General features: G+C 45.5%; 1 protein-coding gene across 1 annotated transcript in view; it reads left to right on the forward strand.

The window, feature by feature from the left end:
- gli3 (GLI family zinc finger 3) overlaps window positions 1–21,108 on the forward strand; it is a 96,292-nt gene that overhangs the window by 39,430 nt on the left and 35,754 nt on the right. Inside the window, exon 4 of the mRNA XM_005738903.1 lies at window positions 12,858–12,963. Coding sequence (XP_005738960.1) covers window positions 12,858–12,963 — 106 coding nt within the window. The remainder of the gene's footprint in view (window positions 1–12,857; window positions 12,964–21,108) is intronic.

Genomic DNA, 21,108 nt, shown 5'->3' on the forward strand with positions numbered 1-21,108 from the left:
CTTAATTCTCCTGTGGCAGTCCCTCTCTATGAGGGCTTTGTCACCTCCTTAATTCATCCCAGGTGTGTGCGTGTGTGTGATGGAGAGGGGGCCCTAAGCCGTTGTGCTGCGCTTGCACAGCGCTCCACGCCATGCAGCAGACAGCCAGGTAAATCCGATTACTCTTACCGCTAGTGTGTGTCAGTGCTTAATGTGCCTAAATGCGATGGCACCTGCAGCCTCACCACACCTGGCCGATGGGTCGTTAACATGGTGGCGAAGCTCTGGGAGGTGTGGGAGTCGAGCAACCACAAGAGACCGAAAGAGGGGTTTATCTTCAGGGCCTCGCACTCTGAGTAAATCTGCGCTATTCACCCAGACTTGTGATCTCCCACTCTTCTTATGTCCCTGGCCTAAGTCTCTGTTTACTCTGGTTTTAACACCCACTTCAGCGCAGAAAAGAGGAGGCACCAAGGAAACATTGCTCCTATTGTTAGCATTAGCTAATCGTGGTGATGCCTGAGTCTTAGCCGCTTTTCTTGGGCAAACACTGGATAAGAGTCCATATCCTTCTTACCACAACGCTAATACATGAGGCTTTGCTGCAGGATAAGGAGAAAGGATTGAGATGAGGATTAATGAGGGAGAAGTCTTTTTTTTTAAGATCTTTAATTGTGTAGAAGTGTGAATGCGACGCTGTGCGCTGACATCTGTTTACATTGTGTGCTGATTAGCCGGTCAGTGGTCGTGCAGCAACAGTGAGCCCACTTGCTGGCGACGCATCTCTGCTTCCTCCAAAGGGATCCTCTTTTTTTTCTTTTTTAAAGTTTCTCATCTTTCCCTTCTTTGCCAGCCTAAACACATCTATGGAGGGACTTAAATCGCGTGCTTTTCAATGGCTTTCTTACAAATGTTGAAACTACTCTGAATGGTTGATGAATGCAACCAGTGAATTTGCAAAGCTTTAGAGATGATGCTAAAGAATTTCGTCCCTGAAGTGAGAAGTTTTGTTGCTGTGTTATATCTAGTCTGGGCAGAGCAGGCACAGCAAGTATCTTCAGGCTGTGATGGATAACTATCAGTTCAATAGTCTTCGGTTTAGCTCCTTAAAAATCTAGCCTAGATCTGGCTGCAAGGGCTTAATCCCCACACACCAAAGCCTTGCTGTCCTTGACTGATCTCAGAAACCAATTGAGCTAAGCACAGGCGGTGGAGGTATGGATCTTTTGGCCGGAGGAATCCTGCTCTCTGATCCTGGTCAAAGGTGACTGCGTGGATCATACTGGCCCTGTGTTTGGGGAAAGCTACCGGGAACGCTGAGCCGTGGTGTAAAACCTGTTCCATGCTTTTATGGTTATAGGGAGAGGGGGGTGGGTGTCCAGTCACAGGGGTTAAACTCTGAACCGCTGCGCCAAGCTGATCTCAGGTCTACTCGGCCGTAGCACGCCGGCCGCTGCCCTGGCGTCATTCTGTCTGCCTCTATATCAAAATGCAGCTGACCACTGAACTGAATTAGCTGTCATCAAACTGTACGTGATCCACACAACAATGGCCCTGGCCTCGCTACAGTTAATTACAGTCCTTGGTCGCTCACTTCGTATGGACTGCACAGGGCCTTTCTATACGTGGCAGAGAGAGGAAGCACTGTGCGCTATGTATAATGTAAAGTATAAAGTGTGTGCATGTGTACGAGGAGAAAAAAGTAGCAGAGTGCTCTCACCGAACAAACTTTCTGATCTCTTGTTGGTTTAAATGTGACAACCGGCTTGGATGCAGGTTCAAACATCCCCCCCCCTCAAACAACTGAGGAGAGCCTGGGGTGAGAGGACACGTGCCTGTTTCAAGGGTAAGTGTTTGTCTTTGTGATTGTTTCAATATTGGCTTTTTGAGCGTGGTGGCATGGTGCAGTCCCCCAGTGGTGTGCCGGCACAGAGAAGCCTGGGGCACACTGCAGGCGATGGAAAGGGATCCCTTCCATCCACCTCCTTTCATCAAAAAAGAACAACATGGGCCTGTGCTCTGCCGTGGCCCCTTGGTCCAGCACACCAGGGATAATCAGATGATCCCCTTTTATACAGCTTATTAGAGGCATCTCGCACCGTAAGATAGGCAGTATTCTCACATGCATGTGCCTCTTTGTAGTTCTTGATGATTTAGGAGGGTTAAGCAGAGTTTGAAGTGCTTCAAGAATGCACTTTCATACCATCTTAAGGTCATGCGGCGCTTTTACCACAAAGCTGATGTGTGTGTGTGTGTGTGTGTGTGAAAACGGCATATCTCTGAACAGTAGCAGTTCCTATTAACAATGACGAGATTAAATGTGAAGGAGCTAAGAAGAATTAAGAAGAATTTCTAGAGGACTGAAGATGTTCTCAGTGTTTCTCAGTGCCGTTGTAGCATCATCTGCCAGTGTGTTTACCCTCTTTTCCAATGTGATTGGTTAATCGAGTCGCAGATGCAAATAGGAACAATGGCGCTTTGTCGACGGGAAAGCTTAAAAATGAAGATTTGTTGTGTCTTGTCCATCCAAAAGGAGAATAAACACTCCCTCCTGCTTACATTAAGCACCAAATTATGAAAAGAAGAAGACTAAATACCCATGAGGGCTTCTCCTCAGCTCTCCGGTTAAAGCCACAATATCACAAGATTTTCCTCTCCGCTTTGAGTTACCCCGTATTCACCAGTATGATAGAGTCCGACATGTTTCTTCTGAATCCATATCTCATCACTTTCTTTTTCATTTGCATTCCTCTCACATAGTGCCAAAGATAAGCACCCTTATCCCTCCAGCCAACAACCCGTATCTTGCTCTTGTCTCTGGAGGGTCACAAGTATATATTGTTCTACATGAAGAAGAGGCTGATGAACATAGTATAATTAAAATGTTTCTAACGGCGTGGTGAAGTGGAAGATATCGCTGGAGAGAGGAGAAAGACGGAAAGGGAGGCACGGCTGAGTATGAGGGTGTAAGTGAGACAGAGGGCTAAGAAGTAGAGAGAAGAGCAGTAGAGAGTGTAGGGGGTGGGGGGGTGTAACAAAGCAGAAAATGAAGAGAGACATAAAAGAATGGGAGCTCAAGGAGGTCAGGCCCATCACAGGCTTTAGTGTTGCCTTCAAAGATGCCTGGGACAGGTGGCAGCTCCAGACAATCTCGCACCACAGAGCAGCATCCTCTCAGGACGAGATAAGGGATTCCTCCATCCAGGCACCCTCCTCCCACCTCTCCTGCGTGCACACACGCACACACCCCACCTCCCTCATGCCCACCCCTCCCCCCCTCCCTCCCATCTCGGGGTTCTCCCAGACGGGCCGCTTTGATGTGGCTCAGTGTGAGCGGGCAGCTGTAGGCCACGGGGCTGCAGCAGCACTGCTGGGCCACTGGGCCGGCGGACCGTTGGGATCCGACTGGAGCGCGGCTCAATCAGCGGGGCTCTCCGGTGCCCGGCACTTTCAGGTCTCATTAAAGCGCTCCGGCAGGGTTAATCCTGTTTAAGGTTTACATGGGCCTCCGTTTGTCTCTCTGCCCAGACTGAGGGAACCCCTGGGCGCCACCTGCGTGACAAAGACTCAAATCACTGTGACACAACTTCCCTCCGTCTGTACTCCTCCACACCCCTTGTATGTTCTTCTCACTCCTCCCTCTTTTCCTGCATCCGTCCCCTGTGCATTCCGCCTCCTTGTTCCTGCCATTCCCTTGATAGTACCTAGGCCTGGTTCTGAGTCTTTTAGGATTATTTGGGTGGAATCTGTTGACAGCAGTGTAGTAAATGGATTACAACTTTGTCCTTGTTTAGGGATGCTGTGAGGAGGGAAAGAGGGAGAGATCGGGGAGGATGTGCTTTGAATAACGAGAGAGGCAAAGAAACAGAGATAGACAGAAACTGGGATTAACTGAAGGAATTAGGAATACAATGCAAGAGTGAGAGGGTGAAAGAGAGGGTAAGGTGACAGCAAAGCACACTGTACAAAGAGTGAAGAGGAAGGAGACTCAGAGTTACAGATGGTGTTTTACTCATAAGACCCAAATGGTCCAGAGGCATCAAACTGTATTTGGTCTTACAGAGCCCAGGAGCCATTTGTCTGATTGTTGTAACACTGGGCTTTGTCTTTACTCTGTGACACGTAGTTTCCTTCCACCCGCCTCAAATAATGGCCACATACCTCTAGAGACCTGAGCAGACTTTGTGTAATGTCTGGATTCAGTGGAAGATAGAGCAACAGCCACTCAGCCCAGGGAGAAAAAGCCATTTCTGGGCTAGATATTTAAAGGACTGCACTGGTAGTTTTGAATGTTTATGGTGATAAAAGATTTGGGCAATCAAGTGGTGCTGCATTGGTTAGCACTTGTGCCTCACAGAAAGAAGGCCATGGGGTTGAAACCGCCTGCCAGCTGGAGCCTTTCTGTGTGGAGTTTGAGTGTATGGGTTCTCTCTGGGAACTCCCGTCTTCCTCCCACAGTCCAAAGATGTGCATGTTAGGTTAATGGGTGATCCCAAATGTGAGTTATCTGTCTCTCTGTTAGTCCTACGATAGCTGTTCAGGTCATACGCTGCCTTTCGCCCTGTGTCAGCAGGGATAGCCTGCACTGGATAAGTGGTTATGAAAATGGATGATTAGTTAGACTTAATTCACATGTTCTAGCCGCTGGTTTCACAGCATGAAAAATGCATGAAAATTAACTCACGTTGGCTTTCGACTTGCCAGCTTGTTTTCATTCCCAGGGCGTCAAATACCTTGCAGCCAAAGCTGCCGGCATATCACAAATATGCATGGTGGCCCGTGGCCTCGGTGCCAGGTTTATGTCAGTAGTGAGACAGTTCATCACATACACTATATTTAGCACGTTCTTCTTGAGAGTGTTCCATTAAAACGTATGTGAAAGTATAATTTTTCCATTAGCAGAAAAAGTATTTTGAAGAGGCAGGTTTAAACATGCAGCGTTATCTCCTGGCATCCAGCAATAAGTCAAGACACAGGTGCCACAGGACTGCTACGCATTTCTTTGACACCAGCATTTATATAATATCATGGATTTGAAAATTGAAGATTATTGAGGAAGAAGAACATTGAAAAGATTCCAGGTCATGTTTTGAAAAAAATGAAGTGGAACAGAGTGTTTTGCGGTTAAGTAATGTGATGCATTTTGTCTGCTCATACTTAAAGCTCTCTCAGATTGTATTTCCCACTTTAAGTCACATTATCGGGCTTTTTTCACTCACTGTGAGGGATTTATTCTCTTAATCAAGACCCAGAGGTGAACTAACAGCAACAATGGCTACCAGCAAATGCATTTAGCGAACAAACTACATTAACATTGCTTGCTGCGGTCAGTGGCCTCTCAGCGTGAGTCAAAATTGAATAGTCGTCCATTTTCCCCAGGCGGCGGCGTCCAGTCTGTGTGTTATTAGAATGCAGGTGTGTTAACCTCGCAGTCACTGTCACACAGCCACATGCAGTTTTGGTATCACCTGCATATAGAGGCCTGAGGATGTGATGTGACACTGAACCGCATAGAGGGTCAGACTGTCCTGGTAGCCTGATGCAGGATGGACAGTCGTGAACACACTCTCTAATACGACCTCGGCTTGTATCAGAGTAGTTTATCGTGCATTTTCTCTAATACAGGCATTTAAATGCATCAGTGGACTCTTTTCTAAATAAAGATCTCAAAAAATTCCAAGCCCAGTATTGGCCTTGAATTTAAGTGGAATAAATCATGCAGCTGAAGCAAAATAAATGTAGCCAAGTCCTGCTGAGTTAACCTGAGGTTTAAATCGACTCCCTTTTATCTGAGTCGTCATTGTTTGGCGAAAAGGAGATAGACAGATGCAAGAGATACAGAGAAGGAGGTGGAGGGAGAGAGAGGTGTAGTGTGGAGTTTTAGCTGGTAAACTGCTGCGTCTTTTCTCAGCCGAGTCGGGGAGAGGAGGCTGGAGGGTGGAGTAGGGCAGAGAGGGTGCGGGAGTGAGGGGAGAGGGCCAACGCGTAGCTCTTTGTTCTACTCCCGGGCTTATCCCAATCTGGAGAAATTCGGGAAATGTAAGAGATAGATGGGTGCTCCAGAGAGGCCCAGTGAAATAACCTTACTAGGATACAGGGGAAGAGAAAAAAAGAGGGTGCATTGCTGAGGTTGGGTAGTGCTGGGGGCCCCTGGCAGAGATGTGTGCGTGCTTAGCTCCACTCTCTAGCATTAAAAAATCCTTAGATTGGAGTGCAATTTGTTAAGATTACGACTCTGGTTCGTAAATGTTTTGCAGATGTGGAGCTCTGCTGAGTTATTTGTGTAACTTATGTCTAAATGTCCTGCAATTGGATACATATTTTAATGGGTAGTCATCTGTAAATCCTCTAAAAATTTGAGATAAAGTCTGGCAGGGAATTGTTGCATGTCCTGCAGGTGGTGTTTGAGCAAAGTAAACCCCTGGAGGGAAAAAATAAAAAGATCCAGTACTTAACAAATAAATAATCTGTTTGAACATTAAGTCTCAGAGCAAATATGCACAGACTTGCGGGCACTGACTGACTTGTTCAGTCGACGTCTGACAGCGAGTAGCGATGGAATGTATGCTCAAACAGAAAGCTTGTTATCGTGCAGACGTTTCTCTCTTTCACGCTCGTGTTCGGTTCTCTGCCTTGTTTTTCTTTTCCGCTGTGTTAATTGCTTTTTACCCAAAGAAAGACTGCTTGTGTTTAATGGTGTGAGAGCAACTGAGCAAGAGAGACAGAGAAAGCACGAACAGCAGAGAAGATAAAAAAAAAATCTATTGACTTACAGAGGAAGGGCAGAGTGTGATCTGCCAGCCTCGTACATATGATGAATGGCAGAGAGATTGGCAAGCCAACACTTAACATTTTTCTTTTATTTAACCTCTCTGCTTTCTTTCTTCTGCCTCACTCTCACTGTTGGTCTTTGCTGAATAAAGGCTTGTTTTTATCTTTCTCTATTCTCGTGCCCGAGCATTACATACAGCGGAGAAAGCTCTGCACAGCACGAACATTAGGCTAATTTATACAGCGGTAATTAGGCCATTAGACCTGAAACAATCTGGGACCTGTAATTAAGCAAAGCGCTCCAAAAGTCAACAGCAACTCCCATTGAGCTTAGCTAAACAGTCTCCAAAAGTGTTATTTACATGTCCAAACAGCTTGAGGTCTCAGTGTAAGCAAACATGATGAGAGGCGGGGTGTGAAAGGATTGATCACAGGGGGAATTTAGAGGCAGCTTCCAAACTATGTCTGCTGATAGTCTGTTGAAGGCTTTTTTTTTTCAATCTCCGGCCGGCCTGATAATGATGAGAGGCTCAGCGTCACATCTCTGGAAGCAAGTGTGATCAGAAGTGTTAAACGCACCAATCATGTAATAGTTCGAGCAGACTCTGAGTACTCACGGTAAAGCTTGTCTGCAGATATGCCATAAAGAGGAAAATATGGTGTAATACTCTTACAATTTTATATGTTGGAAGCAGGGTTCGAAAATAACACCTGGCAAGCACCAAATGTCGCAAGTAAATCTTGTAAGGTTAGCTTAGTTAAAACAATACTAAGAATCTCTGTGATGATATCGATTACAGGTTCAGCCCTGTATTCAACAAACCCTGTTCCTGCTCTGTGTCTGTGCAAAAAAAAAAGTCAGTGAGTCTTTTAGCGTCTGCTTGCAATCAAACAGTGAGTGCAAGGGTCCCCGTGGACGTCCGGATGAACGCCTAATTTTTGTGACCGTACAGACTCCATCCACCCAAAAGTTCAAGCAGACTTTTAAGAAAAAGTATAAGAGAAACGTGGTGTCTCCAGCTGTATGTGTCCATGTGCTGCATAATCAAAGCTTGAGGAGCACACCATGAAAGAAGCTGGGGGTGGAGATGGGGTTGCAAAGTGGCTTGCAGATATGCAGCAACTGTAGGCAGGCTTAAATAGCATCGAAATAGCATCGGATCGACCAATCTGTCAGGAATGTTGCTGAGCTGGACTTTGTCGACTGATTTATTAGCAATAAAATTCCATTGAATTTTAAACTCACGACTTGTTAGCCGTTGACCAATACATTAGAATAATTTGGCGTCACAGCCTCTCCTTTTAAATACATTTATTTCAAATAAATAAACATATAATCTTAGCACAGATGTAAGGAAATGCATTCCTGCAAACCCACAAATGCATTTTCCTGTGCTCAGTTTATTTCAAAAAGTAAAAAGCTAAGAGTTAACCACAGCTATTGTAGCAGTTCCTAATATGGGGACTTTTGTGGGGTTATGCTATTAGACAAATCAGTTATGGATGACTTTATTCCATAAAAAGATGGAATGGAAGAAAGCTGGAAAAACAGCTGTACAAAGACCTGACCACTGTAGTCTCTCCTTTAAACACATTCATTTCCTTTAGCTTGAAAAGTTATTCAAATGGACCAATCGAAGAAAGCACTGTCTGGGTTTCACATCATCTATTTCTAGAAGTCACAATGTAGCAGGAGTGAGTATAACACTCTCTGTCTTCTTTTCCACTTGTACTTACTTCCAGAAAGGAGCGGCACACACGTGCGCTATTAAACGTGCAAATACACAAAGTCTTGAGCATCTTTGATGCGTTGCAAAGTGTTGCAGAGTTGGGTTCTAACTGTGGGCCCTGCTGCAGACGAGCATGCCTGAACAGTGAGATCACGAGCGAGGAAAGAGGTGGCATAATGAAATCTGGCACTCGCGGCCCCGGCACAGGCTTCATATGTTCCACATTAGCAATTCACAAACCTCTGGAGCAGGCCCCAGCAGCCCTTTTCTCACTCCGCCTTAGTCGCTTATGACAAACTGTCACTGGCTCTTTGTGCTCTCGCAGTGGAGCGTCGATGAGAAGTGCAGCGTTTATGGTGGAGTGTTTCGTCCTCGGCTGCGGGTGACACTCTGTGCGAGCAGAGTCAGTGAACCCTCACCGCGGGAGAGGAGGAGCCCAGGTTTTTGCCGTCAAGACAATAAACTCACAATGCTGAGTTGACAACAAAAGAGCAACAAGGGGAAATTGTTTGTATTATCAACACCCAAATCAGAATTGCAAGTGACAGCTCAAATTCTGCAAAAGTATCAGCTCACGCTTGTTCCGGAGCACGTTTAAGACGCTTTGTGCCAAAGCTTCCACTATGAAAGGAGATTAACCAATAAGGATATTGCAAATGATGTGCTTTAGGCTTTATCCTCCCCTCGTCCTCACCCCCCACCCCCCACCCCATTCTTTTGAAATTATTCAAGTGTCCAATAAAGGACAAGTCAATTACCATCCTCTCTTTAATGAGGTGGAAGCTGGCTTTTGGTCCTGAGTACAGAGTGTTTGTGTGAATTAGAATTAATGAGCCTGGTCAAAGTTTGCTTCTAATTGCCCTTTCATTAAGACCCATTTGTGATCATGTCTTAATACCTTCCATCCTTTCTCCTAAAAGACTGAAAAAAGAGGGGGGCAAAACAAAAATGAACACTGCTGCTCTGAAAAGTTGCACAGAGGTCATTAAAATGTTCGAGAGGAGCTCTGAAGAGCTAATGAATTAGTTGAAAGTTATGAAAGATGCTACTACAAAAAGTTCCTGATTCTCAGTATTTGATTGGCTGACATGCTTTAAAAACATAATTAACTTAACTATACGTAACAGGGAGAAAAAAGGTTAGGATTACACTTTCTTTAGGAATGCTCGAGCGGCCGTGGTGTGTGTGGCCACAGTGGGAAGGTAAAAACGGTGACATGTGTTTTGGCTTCCCGTGTGCCTTCCAGCTGTATTCTGTATTTGACAAAGAGAATACCCGGAATATCCAGAGAAGCAGGGGCAATTTAGTTTGGGAGTAAACAGTAAGGAGTCCCTACAGGAAACACTGGAGATGGATTGCAGGATGGAGGCTCTCCCCTCTTTTTCTCTGCTCTCTGTTCTTCGTGACTGTATACATTCCCTGTAGTGACACGGGTCGGTTTGCCTTGCTAATGGGGAGCTGTGCTTGGTGTAAAAGAGGTGGCAGGCTCTATTTAGATAGGGCCGTGGTAAAGTAAACTTCAGACTTGGATTTAAATAAACCTCAGCGGAATGGTTTGCCATGCTGTAAAGTCGTGGGCAGCAGAAAGAGTAGGAAGGAAGGAAGGGAGGGAAGGAGTGAGAAAAAGGCTCTTGTTTCAGTACAGGGCTGTGCTGAGTGAGTGGCTCCAGAGACATAAACAAAAGGGGGATCTGGGTAATTCAACGAGGAGCGGCGGATGTAGGAATGAAGGTGTACGTTGCAGCGGTGAAGGGGTGGAGTATTTAAATTGATAGCACATTTTTTTAACCTCAGTAGCTGTCTGTTATTGCACAACATGACAGAGGCTATAATAAAGTTCCTGCTATGTGGGCAGGGATGAGTAAGATTAGAGAACATGAAGCTTTTACTCCCATAGACGCTGGTAAACCTGATGCTTCATTTCCGAGTCTGACAGCCAAGGGCCGACAGCCCGGGAGTGGAGCTGTGGAGAGTAAACAAAGCAGATTCTGCTCTAGGGTCACCTGATCCAGCCCATAATGGCATGCTTTAACAAAAAGGAAAGCTTCAAGCCAAACTAGAAGACGGCTCCACAGAAGAGGGGCCTGAAAGCTGATGGCTCTACCTCCCATTCTACTTTTAAATACACTAGAAACCACGCTTAAGCCCATTAGAGACGTGCTCTAATGGGGTGGTTCATCTGTGGAGACGCACAAGTTGTTTTTTAAGAAAAGAAAGTTGCTAAAACTGAGGGCAAAGTTGCAAAGTTTGCACCCCTGCAATGATGAGTGAGAAGGATGCCAGTCAGACTTCAGGATGAAATTGTATATATATTTACCCCTTGTCCAAACAGCTCTTAAATCCAAGTCATAAGTCAACTTCTGCATCATGCTGTATAACAGTACGCTATAAAGTTCTCCAGTTTCACAGAAAATTTGTTCAACAAGTGAAGAGAAAACTTAGGCAAACTTCTAGAAAGCACTCGTGGGTTTTCATCCTGTTTTTCACAATAGCAGAGATAAGTGGTAAAAGCCTCCTCCATGCAGCTCTGGCAAGTATCTGACCACTCCGTCTCTGTCTGTTTGATAGTTCTCTCCTGATGACTCAGTTTTGGCTTGGCTCACCTCAGCTGATTCCAGAGCTGCTGAGGGCGGGAGGGATGAGGGGATGCTGGGATGAAGGGATGGGCTGCTGGTAGACAAGAGCACTGCTTGGGCCTTCCCATGACGCACTTCTTCACTCACCTCTAGCCCTGTCTCCCTTCCCTCACTCCTCAACGTTCACGTCAGATGGCTGCCTCTCCCTGAGCCTGCTTCTGGTTGAGCTTTCTTCCTTCCCACTGTTGGGAATAGTGCTTGCTCAAAGGGTATTGTCTGATTGTTGGGGTTTCTCTATGTTATTGTAGGGTTTTTACCTTACACTATAGAGCACCTTGAGTCTCGCATTGAGATGACTGTTGTTCTGATTTGTAGCCAGATATAGATAAATGATTGGAACTGAACGGAAAGCCTTGCTCTCCTGCTGCAGACAGACTAAAGCAGGCTAAAGCTCCAGGTTGTTTGTGTTGATCATCACTGAAGCTCTGGAGCTTCCCAGAAAAAAAAGATCTTTGACACTTAGTTTAGGATCTAGATTTTTCTCTCGCTCGGTTTCTGCTGCTTCATTTCTCTTATTAAGACTCAATACATTGCAAAGCTGTAAGCCTAAGCAAAACTAAAGTGACCACCTCTCAATTGTAGCTGTTGCCCCAAGCTGGCAGTGATTAACCCAGTAAATAAATGAGCCATGAGGTAAGCAGAGACCCGAGATCAACACCTGGTGTATTGCCCAACGATGCAGCTGAATCTGTCATGGCTCAACACTCGCGGAGCTGTTGGGCACCTCACCGTTTGGCAATGTGCCCTTTTGGCTCACGCTTCCAAATGTTTACAACCATAAAAAAAAATATATATATATAGCTAGCAACCTCAGAGACTTGCTGCATGACGTTATACAGATGTTGACACATGTTTAGCCTCGGGGGGATGATAATGCAACTTGGCACTGGTCTCAGTAACACAGGTAATAAAGTGGCTAATGTTCTAGCAGTGAGATGCAGTTAATCCGTGCGCAATGGTCATTTGCTGTTTGTGCCTTGATATACACACTTTAACCTAACGTGTCAAAACTTAAGCAGGCACCTTTTGGTTGCTTGTTTCGACTCGTCCAACAGTGGGTGCACGGTTGCGACACACAAATTCAGCTTCAAGTTACAACTATATAACAACGAGTGCAAGTCAGGGTTCGACGATGAGTGCGTACGTGTGCAAAGTCAGCCTGGTTGTGGCAGTTTCAATTTCTGCTGTAAAAATTAAAATAGAGAGGGTAAAAGTAAAGAAAAGGCTTGAAAACTCATGTAATACAAATATTTTAATGTTTTATCTGGAGGTGGGGGGGGAGAGTGAAAGAAGCCTCTGGATTCTCTGTGATAAAACACCAAGATGGAAAAGGATGTTTTTGTTTCCCATTTTGTTCGTTTCAGTGGTTGTACTCAAATGTTATCCTTTGTACAAAACCATATTATGCTTGGCACGGTGAGAAATGTGCCATTTGGCTGCTTTTCCTACGCTTATTTATCCCTGTTTATTTTGAGTTCTCTCAGCCTTGAGACATGTACAAAGACTTCCTCAGCTAACATTTTTCGAGCGGCGCAGCTTTTAGCTCGGCGCGTTTAATGAGGTCTCATTTGGGTGGGTCCGCTGAAAGATAGCCATCAACCACTGCCTTTCATTACTGCTGCTATTTAGATTAGCCGAGGAGGGAATGGATCCACTTGCAGACGTATTTTAGGAGAACTGGGACTTTTATAAACTGTAAAGAAAAACAGCTCATGTTTCTTATCTTTTCTGTCCCGCACAGCTGCTCCACAATTCTTCCCCACCTTCCACCCTCCTGTGCCAATCGACGACAGACATACCCAGGGACGGTACATCTACGATCCTTCGCCTGTGCCCCCTCTTCACGTGTAAGTGTCTCGCACTCAAGCACAAAACCGCAGACTTCAATTTTGCTGATCATAACACAGGAGAACACATTTGACTCAGCCGCATGGTCCGCTACTAGCGGCGATACAAATCGAGCTTCGAAACTTCCTTCCGCCTGTGGGCGTGGAGCATCCTCCTCATGGGTGCCGGGGCGCCTCTCTTTGCCTTTTCAGGATCAAAGGCCACGGCCCCGTACGTGCGCAACATGATCCGCATGTCAGAGACACACAAATGAACATGTGTCAGAGACAGGGAAATGAGAGCAGGGCGAGGGAAGCCTGGGAGCGCGCAATTCTCATAAGAGCAGTGATCAAGCCCTGTCAAGAGAAGGAAGCAATGCCTCTGCTGACATCTACCCATCTCTGACAGACACAGATGAGCTCCTGACACATGAACTGTGTACAAGTAACCTCCCTGCCTCTTCCAATCGCATTTGTGTGCATTCGATTCATTTTGAAGCGAAGTAAAAGCGAGGCCATCTCAGCTCTCCAGTGGTAAGTTATTATAAACAGGGTAACTCTTATTGCTTTAGTCTGCCCCTGTGGAGTGGGTCCGATGGTGCCGGCCAGGTCAGCAGAGAACTTCAAAGTGCTCAGCGAGCTCGCTCGCATGCACAAATTGCTCCTTTCTCCTCACTATTAGTCACTACCTTCTCTTCTACTCTCTCGGTCATTTGTATTCTTTGCATCCAAACAGTGCAGGAGTCCTCGTCCTTGTGGCGCTTGTTTCCTACCCGCCGACACGGAGGAAGCGATCAGCGTGCGACGAGGACAAATTGGATGGGGCAGCTACTTGGGCCGCATTATGTTTGATATTCTTCATCATTATCAACTCCCCCCTTTCTCCTCCTCAGGAGTCATATCTCTCCCTTGCTGATGTGCCACTAAGCGTAATGAATTTTTTATGTCCCCCCCACCCCCGTCTCCGGCCCACCCCACCTCTCAACCCCTCGTCTCCTGCTCAGAGGAGGAAGGGGGGGTCGAGGCGAGGAAATAAAAAAAACAAGGGGAGGTGATTGATGCCTCATGTCACTGCAAACAAAATGGCAAATATAATTTAGCATTTAGCTTATGCGCAGATAATGGGGCGAACACGCTCAGGCAACATAAGCTCAAACAAACAGCCGGGCTTGTTATCCGTCAGGAGCGCTTTGGTACGAAGCGGAGCAGCAGGTTAGGGAGGAGGAGAAAAATGAGGAAGCAGGCGGGGGTGGGGGGGTTAGAGGGACAACACGGAGCTGAAGAATTGAATTAAGGGGGAGAAGTTACGCAGCAACGGTGTCTTCAGTCACTCTGTCCGGACGGGAGTTATCTGCGCGCTTGGTTTGCTGTCACTGGAGACACGGCCATGCTCCTGCCACGCTACTTAGGGCCTGTTTATCCAAACCATTAGACGTGGAGCTGTTTAATATGACACGCTGCGCTGAGGGAAACTATTTGTCATGATTATAAAACAGCTGTTGAGTGGCCAGCCTTATTTAAATAAAGTCTTGTGAGCTCACTGTCATGCGCATTATCTGCGGGCCCTACGTGGGTTTCATGCAGAAATTGTTCTCATCTACTTTGGATTCTTTTGCACAGGGAAGCAGCAATATTGCCTGCTTGATTAAAAAAGCAGCCCTGAATTCCTTGGTGGGAAGATGCGCTCATCACTTGTGGTATTACAGCTGCGTCCAACCACCTGATGGCAAATTGGAGTTAATTACACTCCCAGATTTTAGGTTTTGAGCGAGTTTCAGCAACTAAACTTTACGACTGTGAAACTACCGCAAAAGCGTAAATCTCTGCCAGGATTTAAGCGATGCATTCTGCTCGGTAATGCTGCTTGTAAGCAGCCCACGCGAGGCAGTCAACGTATAGCTGTCGCTCGGGGGAAATGGAGGACAGGAGGCGGCTTATGGAGAAATATTGAATTGTTTTAAGACAAGTTCTCCTCGGTGAGCAGAATTAATCGTTATTAGCCCCCTCAAAGATATGCCTAAGTACACAGGGACTATTATTGCAGTACTTCCCCATGCAACCTCTCATTAGGGCCTGTAATTACAGTTGGGTTGGCCCTGCGGCAGTTCCATCAATCCAGCCGGCTTCCCCCCGCCATGCACACAAGCCAGCCACCACCGGGCATCCGTGGCCGGAGAAAAACACCACGAGCGCCCGGCAGCTTGTTTCCTCTGTGCCACAATGACACATACACCATCCGTACGTGGCAAATGAACAGAATCATATCCTATTACTGTGAAGGGCCTAATTGAAACGTGTTTATTTATGGCCCTCGTTTTCAGACGAGGAGCGGGCGTTAGCAGCGCAGCTAACGGGCTCCAGTGATATGAGGCGGTGGAATTAAATTAAAAGCTCATAAAATGAAATATGCTCCGTATTAGCTGTTTGACACTTAATTTGCCTTCAAATGAGCAGAGGAAATCACAAATTAACTGTCCTTTGTTTTTTTTCCTCTCCCCTCTTTACCTCACCGCCCCTATTAGGCAAGGGAGAGTGCAATTACAGACAGAGGCTAATCGTTTAGTTTATGAATTCTTGTGGGGAAGGTACCAACGTGCCATTCAATATTAACGCCTCGGGGTCAGGAGAGGAGGCGGGGGGGTGGGGGGCGATTTCTCTTTACTGAGAAATTTATATTCACGTGCAAGAACAGCACTTAACAAGAGTTTCAACAATCTCAGTCTGAGTTGAAGCTAATCCCAACAACCAACAAGAAGCGTTTAACAGGTTTCTTTCTTTTTTATCTGAAGTAACCTAAACTTTACTGTCCTGCACTGATCCGGGATCAGCTGGAGTCTTTTCCTCCTTTAAACTTGGCCAGTTTTCTGTGTGTCTGTGTGTGTCTCTGGTCTGGAACCAGCTTAACTCCAGACTTAGCAAAGAGAGAAAGAGTCTTTCCTGCCTAAATAAACACATTGATCTGTGAAGAGCAGGCTCTCCATGGGAGCTTTGGTCCCCTTTGTGCTGGTTTGGCTTAATGGGAGTTTGGTGGTGGTGGTGGGGGGGGGGGGGGGGGGGGGGGGGGGGGTGAGGCCAGCTCCAACAGAAGAGACCACTCCTTTCATTCCAGCTTTATTGCCTGACCGCGGTACACAGAAAAACAAAACAGCCCTCTCATGCAGCTCAACGCCGGCTCTGGGTCACCCGGAGACCGTGCAGAACAAACAGAGGTATTCGTCACAAGTCAATTATCGGCATCAGAATTTACTCTGGAGTCCCGGGCCCTCGTGCTGTGAATGGGGGGCCACTAAAACGACAAAACATTCTTAGGGGATAAGCAATTGACTCACAACCTTTCGCTCATTTACCGTATGTGGATTTAAAAAAGAATTAGTCAAGCCAGCGGAGTCAATTAAAGAGTCTATAAAGCTGTAAAAGTAAACGAGCACTCTAAAGAGATTTTTTTCATGAAAGGTTTTCTTTGTGGTAACTATTACTTTAAATTGCTTTCCCTTCCTATAAAGTAAAACATGCATATATATTCCCCACTGTATACGTCCAACCCCCCCAAAAATTGCAAAATTAGCTCAGATGCTGTCAGTTTTCTCTATTCTCAAGATATTAACAGACCTTAAGGACTCATGTGTCTCATAAATAAAGTAAAGCGGTTTATTTTTCTCTATATGTGGAGTTAGGGTACAGGTGGGGGGCTTTGCGGGTGTGTTTCCGTGTTCCCGGCCCGTGTGGTTATTTCATTCATGACCAGTGTTTGTTCAGCTGCAGGGCCGACTAGAAGGTATTCTGGAGGACCGGGGAGGGTGTGGGGGGAGAGTTGTGGCACATCTCTATCATCACAACAAAACCTCAGCTCAGAAACGATGAAGCAGGGAGGAATTAATTGGCTCCAGGGCTGCGTGAGCTGTTGCTTCTCAAGCTTTGTTTCATTTAAACATGGCACCAACTTGACTGAGTCACCTTGTTACCCTCTAAATCCAATCAGCTCAGAAGTAAAACGCAAGAGTTCGGACGCATCGCCCCATACGCACTTCTTCCTCCCCGCTTTCCTCACTGAGCGCGCCCGCATGGGTTTTTGTTGTTTTCTTTAAGATGTGCGCCGAGTTCCTTTTGTTATTTACATAAACTGTTGTCAGAGCGCCCAATCTGCTCACGGAGGAGCCGAGTGTTGCTTTGCATAAAGACCACGGCCTTATCTCAACACCTCCTTCCAGACGGGATGAGAGCGAGCATCGCAATACGTTGCACACACACACACACACACACACACACACACACACACACACACACACACACACACACACACGCGGATGTGCACACAAGCAGCATAACAATAACACAATCAACAATAAAAAGACAAAAAGGACCTGGTGTATCTTTTCTAGAAGCTGGTGGAAACGGAGCGTTACTTACAGTGCGATTTGAGGCCTCGTTTAATCATTAAAATGTTATTTTCAGCCACTTTCTAAAAATACAGTCCAGATTTTCTACAGAAAAATAATATATGTAAAGATTTTTTTATGATTATTCACTTTTGAATCTGTTTTCGACTAACATAGAATGAGAAGGGTAGCCATAAATTGCATCCGGTGTAAATGACCGCTCCACCATCACATCTGATAATCTCCATCCAGATGTGCTTCTGTCACCAGGAAGCAGTGGCTGAAAGATGAAGGCCGCTTTTTCATCTTCCTCTCTTAACTGTCCAAAAAACCCATTCTGTGTGACTTCATAGGTCACCCCTTTCTGGTGGAGTCACCAATACCGCTCCGCCCCCTTCCTTAGTCCCCCCCCCCCACCCCCCACACATGCACACAACCCCCCCACCCCTTCTTTAATACTTTCTCAGTGGAGTAAGTCGGGGGGACAGGCGGTCACGCAGTAGCTGGCTTCATGATTAATGGTGTTTATTCTTGACAGAAGGCTCCTTTATTTATCTGCATTGCAGTTTCACTGATACTATCAGTCACCTGAATGAAAAATATTCAGTCATACCAATTTTGCAGTATAATTGAGTAGAGTCACTTCCTTTCAGTCCCCCCCCCCCCCCCCACCACTCCACCCCTTGCTCTCTTTCTCCCACTCTATCTGGCAGCCTTATCATCGCCACAGTAATTTTCGCGCTGCGTTGTTTGATATGGAGAGGCTGGCTTTAGCCGTATTTGACATAAAGCCTCTTCAATTTTCACAGGAGGGGGAGAAAAAAAAGAGCAGGGGAAGAAAGAAAGTTGCGCGCCACTCTGTGAAAATGTGCAAGAAAGGAGGAAAATACCCCCCTCTTTTTTTTTTTTCCCTTTTTTTTCTGAGGCAATTTCAGGATTTAGAGAGAAAGGAGATAAATGCCTAAGCAGAAATGTGGGCAGATTGAAGTTACAGTATATCTATTTTTTTTGTAATACACTAGTTTCAGAACCCTAAATGGGCAGTGTAGCCTGCCTCCCATCCCCTCCTTCACCCTGTGCACAGGACCGTGATATTTTGAAGGCACCTGTGTAGTTTGAGAATGATGGATCCAGCAGGTTGAGAGAAAAAAAAAGAGGGGGGAAAAAACGAGTTTGGCACAGCAGATATTTGACAAGGCCTGTAAAGGTTTTAGGGTTGAGTCATTACTTGTGGAGATCTGTTAAGACATGTTCCAAAACTCTACTTACCAGGCTAGGATTACTTATGCTGGGGCCACTGCTGCCAGGGCTGCTGCTACTGCTGCTGTGTGTATATTTGTATGTCTCCCTGGTTATTAAATATCACGTGCATTTCTTTTAAATGTTTTTAATCCTCTTTAAATAGTTCATTACTGGTTTAATACGTCTTTCAGGCAAACGGGAATTGTCAAAGAATTTACAGCATTTCCAGTCTGATCCCTTTCACGAGCATTTTATTAATGCAAATCAGTTCGTGTCTGGTTATCCTTTCGACAAATATTCCCTATTAATTATATTCTCTTCTGTGTTTGGTTGAATTTAATTTGAGGCTCCATTGAAAACGGCTCTGAAAAAGGTACATTCTGATAAAGCAGGAATACATGAATCTCTAATACGAGGGGCCTGCGAATTTGCACATGTAACACATTAGTGGATTTGATTTCCCGTACACAAGTCATTTGCCCCCTCTTCATGTTTGAGATCTCAATTTGTAGCTCTCCCAAGGAGCACAATGAAAAACCAGGTCTGAGGGGAAGAGATAACAGGCAGGTGCCAACAGCTGTGTGTGTGTTTGGACGCGCGTGTGTGTGCGCTGGTGCAGCCGTGCTCGCACACGCAGATAGACGCGTGCTTGGAAATAATTTTAGCATTTATTCCGCTGTCATTTTTTGTTGTTATTTTGATCGCCATCCGTCAACTTTTATTGTCCTCCTTAATATGATATTGAGACTAAACTCCTGCTCTTTGTTGTGTTTGCCGCTAACCGGTTTCATTGTCCGCACCACATTGTTCAGACGTCTGACAATTTATCGTCTGCAAAATAAGGCGTCTATTAAAGCATTTATATACAAATAACAGCGCTAACTGTATTTTAGTAGTCTCTGTCACTATTGTGGAATGCATTCATTAGATATGATGAAACAGCAAATATTCAGAATGCAACTGTAACAAAAATTCGACTTTATGGCATTTTAGCTTGAAAAATAAGAAGCATAGTTAAGAAATTGCGTAAAGAAAAAGCATGCTGATTAATTTTGTGTAAGTCGTCTGATTGATTAATCGAGTAATCTCTGAAAAAAATCAGTTTTTTGCATGACGTGTTATGGTGCATGCAGAGTAGAGAAGTAAACGCAGTGGCTTATTTGGTGGGTGTGGCCGAGTGTCACTTTTACGAGACCCTCCTCTCATTGGCGGGGCCCGAGATACAACCCCAGCACAAACGGCGTGCCGCCTCACATCGCCTCCCCGACCTCAGGCTGGTGTCTGCTCCGCACATATAAATCGCGTTTAAAAGAGCCTCCCGGCAGAAGAAGCCATCACTTAAGCGCACCTTTGCTGCGTTTGAGGAATCACCGAGCTTCAGAAAGGCTGCTTCTTACCTAATGCAGAAAAATCAATTCTGCTTCCAGATTTTAAAAAATTGAGAGTCAGTTTTCAGCTTCTTTTTTCTTTCTTTTTTCTTCTTCTTTTTTCGAATCAACCTGTGCCCTAAAGCCGTCACGCTGTAGCAGTGTAGAAATGTGGAATTTCCATTACTCTGATCTCTGGGCTCTGAGCTCCAGACCCTGCGATCCCACTCTGGGGGCCAGTTATAGCAAGTAACGAGACCAAGGGAACAGGGTCATAAATCCTCGCCAACTCTCCTCATTTTCCATCCTCTCTCAGTCCCTCCTTTCCTTCCTTCCCTCTCTCCTTCGCCTCCGACTCTCCTGGTCGAGCCTTGGGTAAATGATTGAAGGGAACCCGAACGCAACAATGCAAAACATTCCCACATGTCGGTTACAAGAATGCTTTTAGTCATTGTGCTAAAGACCAATGAAAGTTTTAATGCTGGGAGGAAATGAGTTCATTACAGCTTCTGGACCTCCTCCCCTCCCTTTCTCTATTTGTTTATCTTCTGAATCGCATTTTTTTCTTCTTAAATCGCTTCTTTTACACTTTCCTCACCAGTGAAAATTAATTCATATCGCATAAAGCGATTTCTTTTCTCTCAGCCCTTCCTTATCTCCCTTATCAGATGTGGCGTCCATTACATCTGATAGCCCGATAGGATGGTTTCCTCTAATAGTGCAGTTTGCAACGCGGGTCAAAAGAGAAGCCCGTTGCTATTTCTGTCTCCCATGGTGCCTCTCTTTTCTTTGAGAGGGCGTCAGCTTGTGAAGTTCTTTCATTTATTTATTTATGTTTTCATGGCGAGTGTCCGGCGGGAGCTGCTCGCAAATATGCAGAGTCATGCACGCAGCTGCAGGGTGCTTATAAGACAGAGCAAGGTTTTTTTTCTTCTTTTTTTGTCACATTTTCATCATTTCTCTGACCGATTTGACTAAATTAGGAATTAACTTTTTTTCAAGGGGATGGAGTAAAGCTGGGAAACTTGTTCCTGGAGCCAAAGGAAGTAAAAAAAAGTTTCCCTTATTAGGATCTCCTATTTCTTAACAGTTTTGCTTCATTTGGGTAGCGAGGTTTGTGAAACGTCCTCCCTCTCTTTGGGTTTATCCAAAATTTCCTCAGGTCTGTGTTTAAGCTTCCC

This window comes from Pundamilia nyererei, unplaced genomic scaffold, assembly GCF_000239375.1.
Source record: "Pundamilia nyererei isolate P.nyererei 1_Seehausen unplaced genomic scaffold, PunNye1.0 scaffold00087, whole genome shotgun sequence".
Lineage (NCBI taxonomy): Eukaryota > Metazoa > Chordata > Actinopteri > Cichliformes > Cichlidae > Pundamilia > Pundamilia nyererei.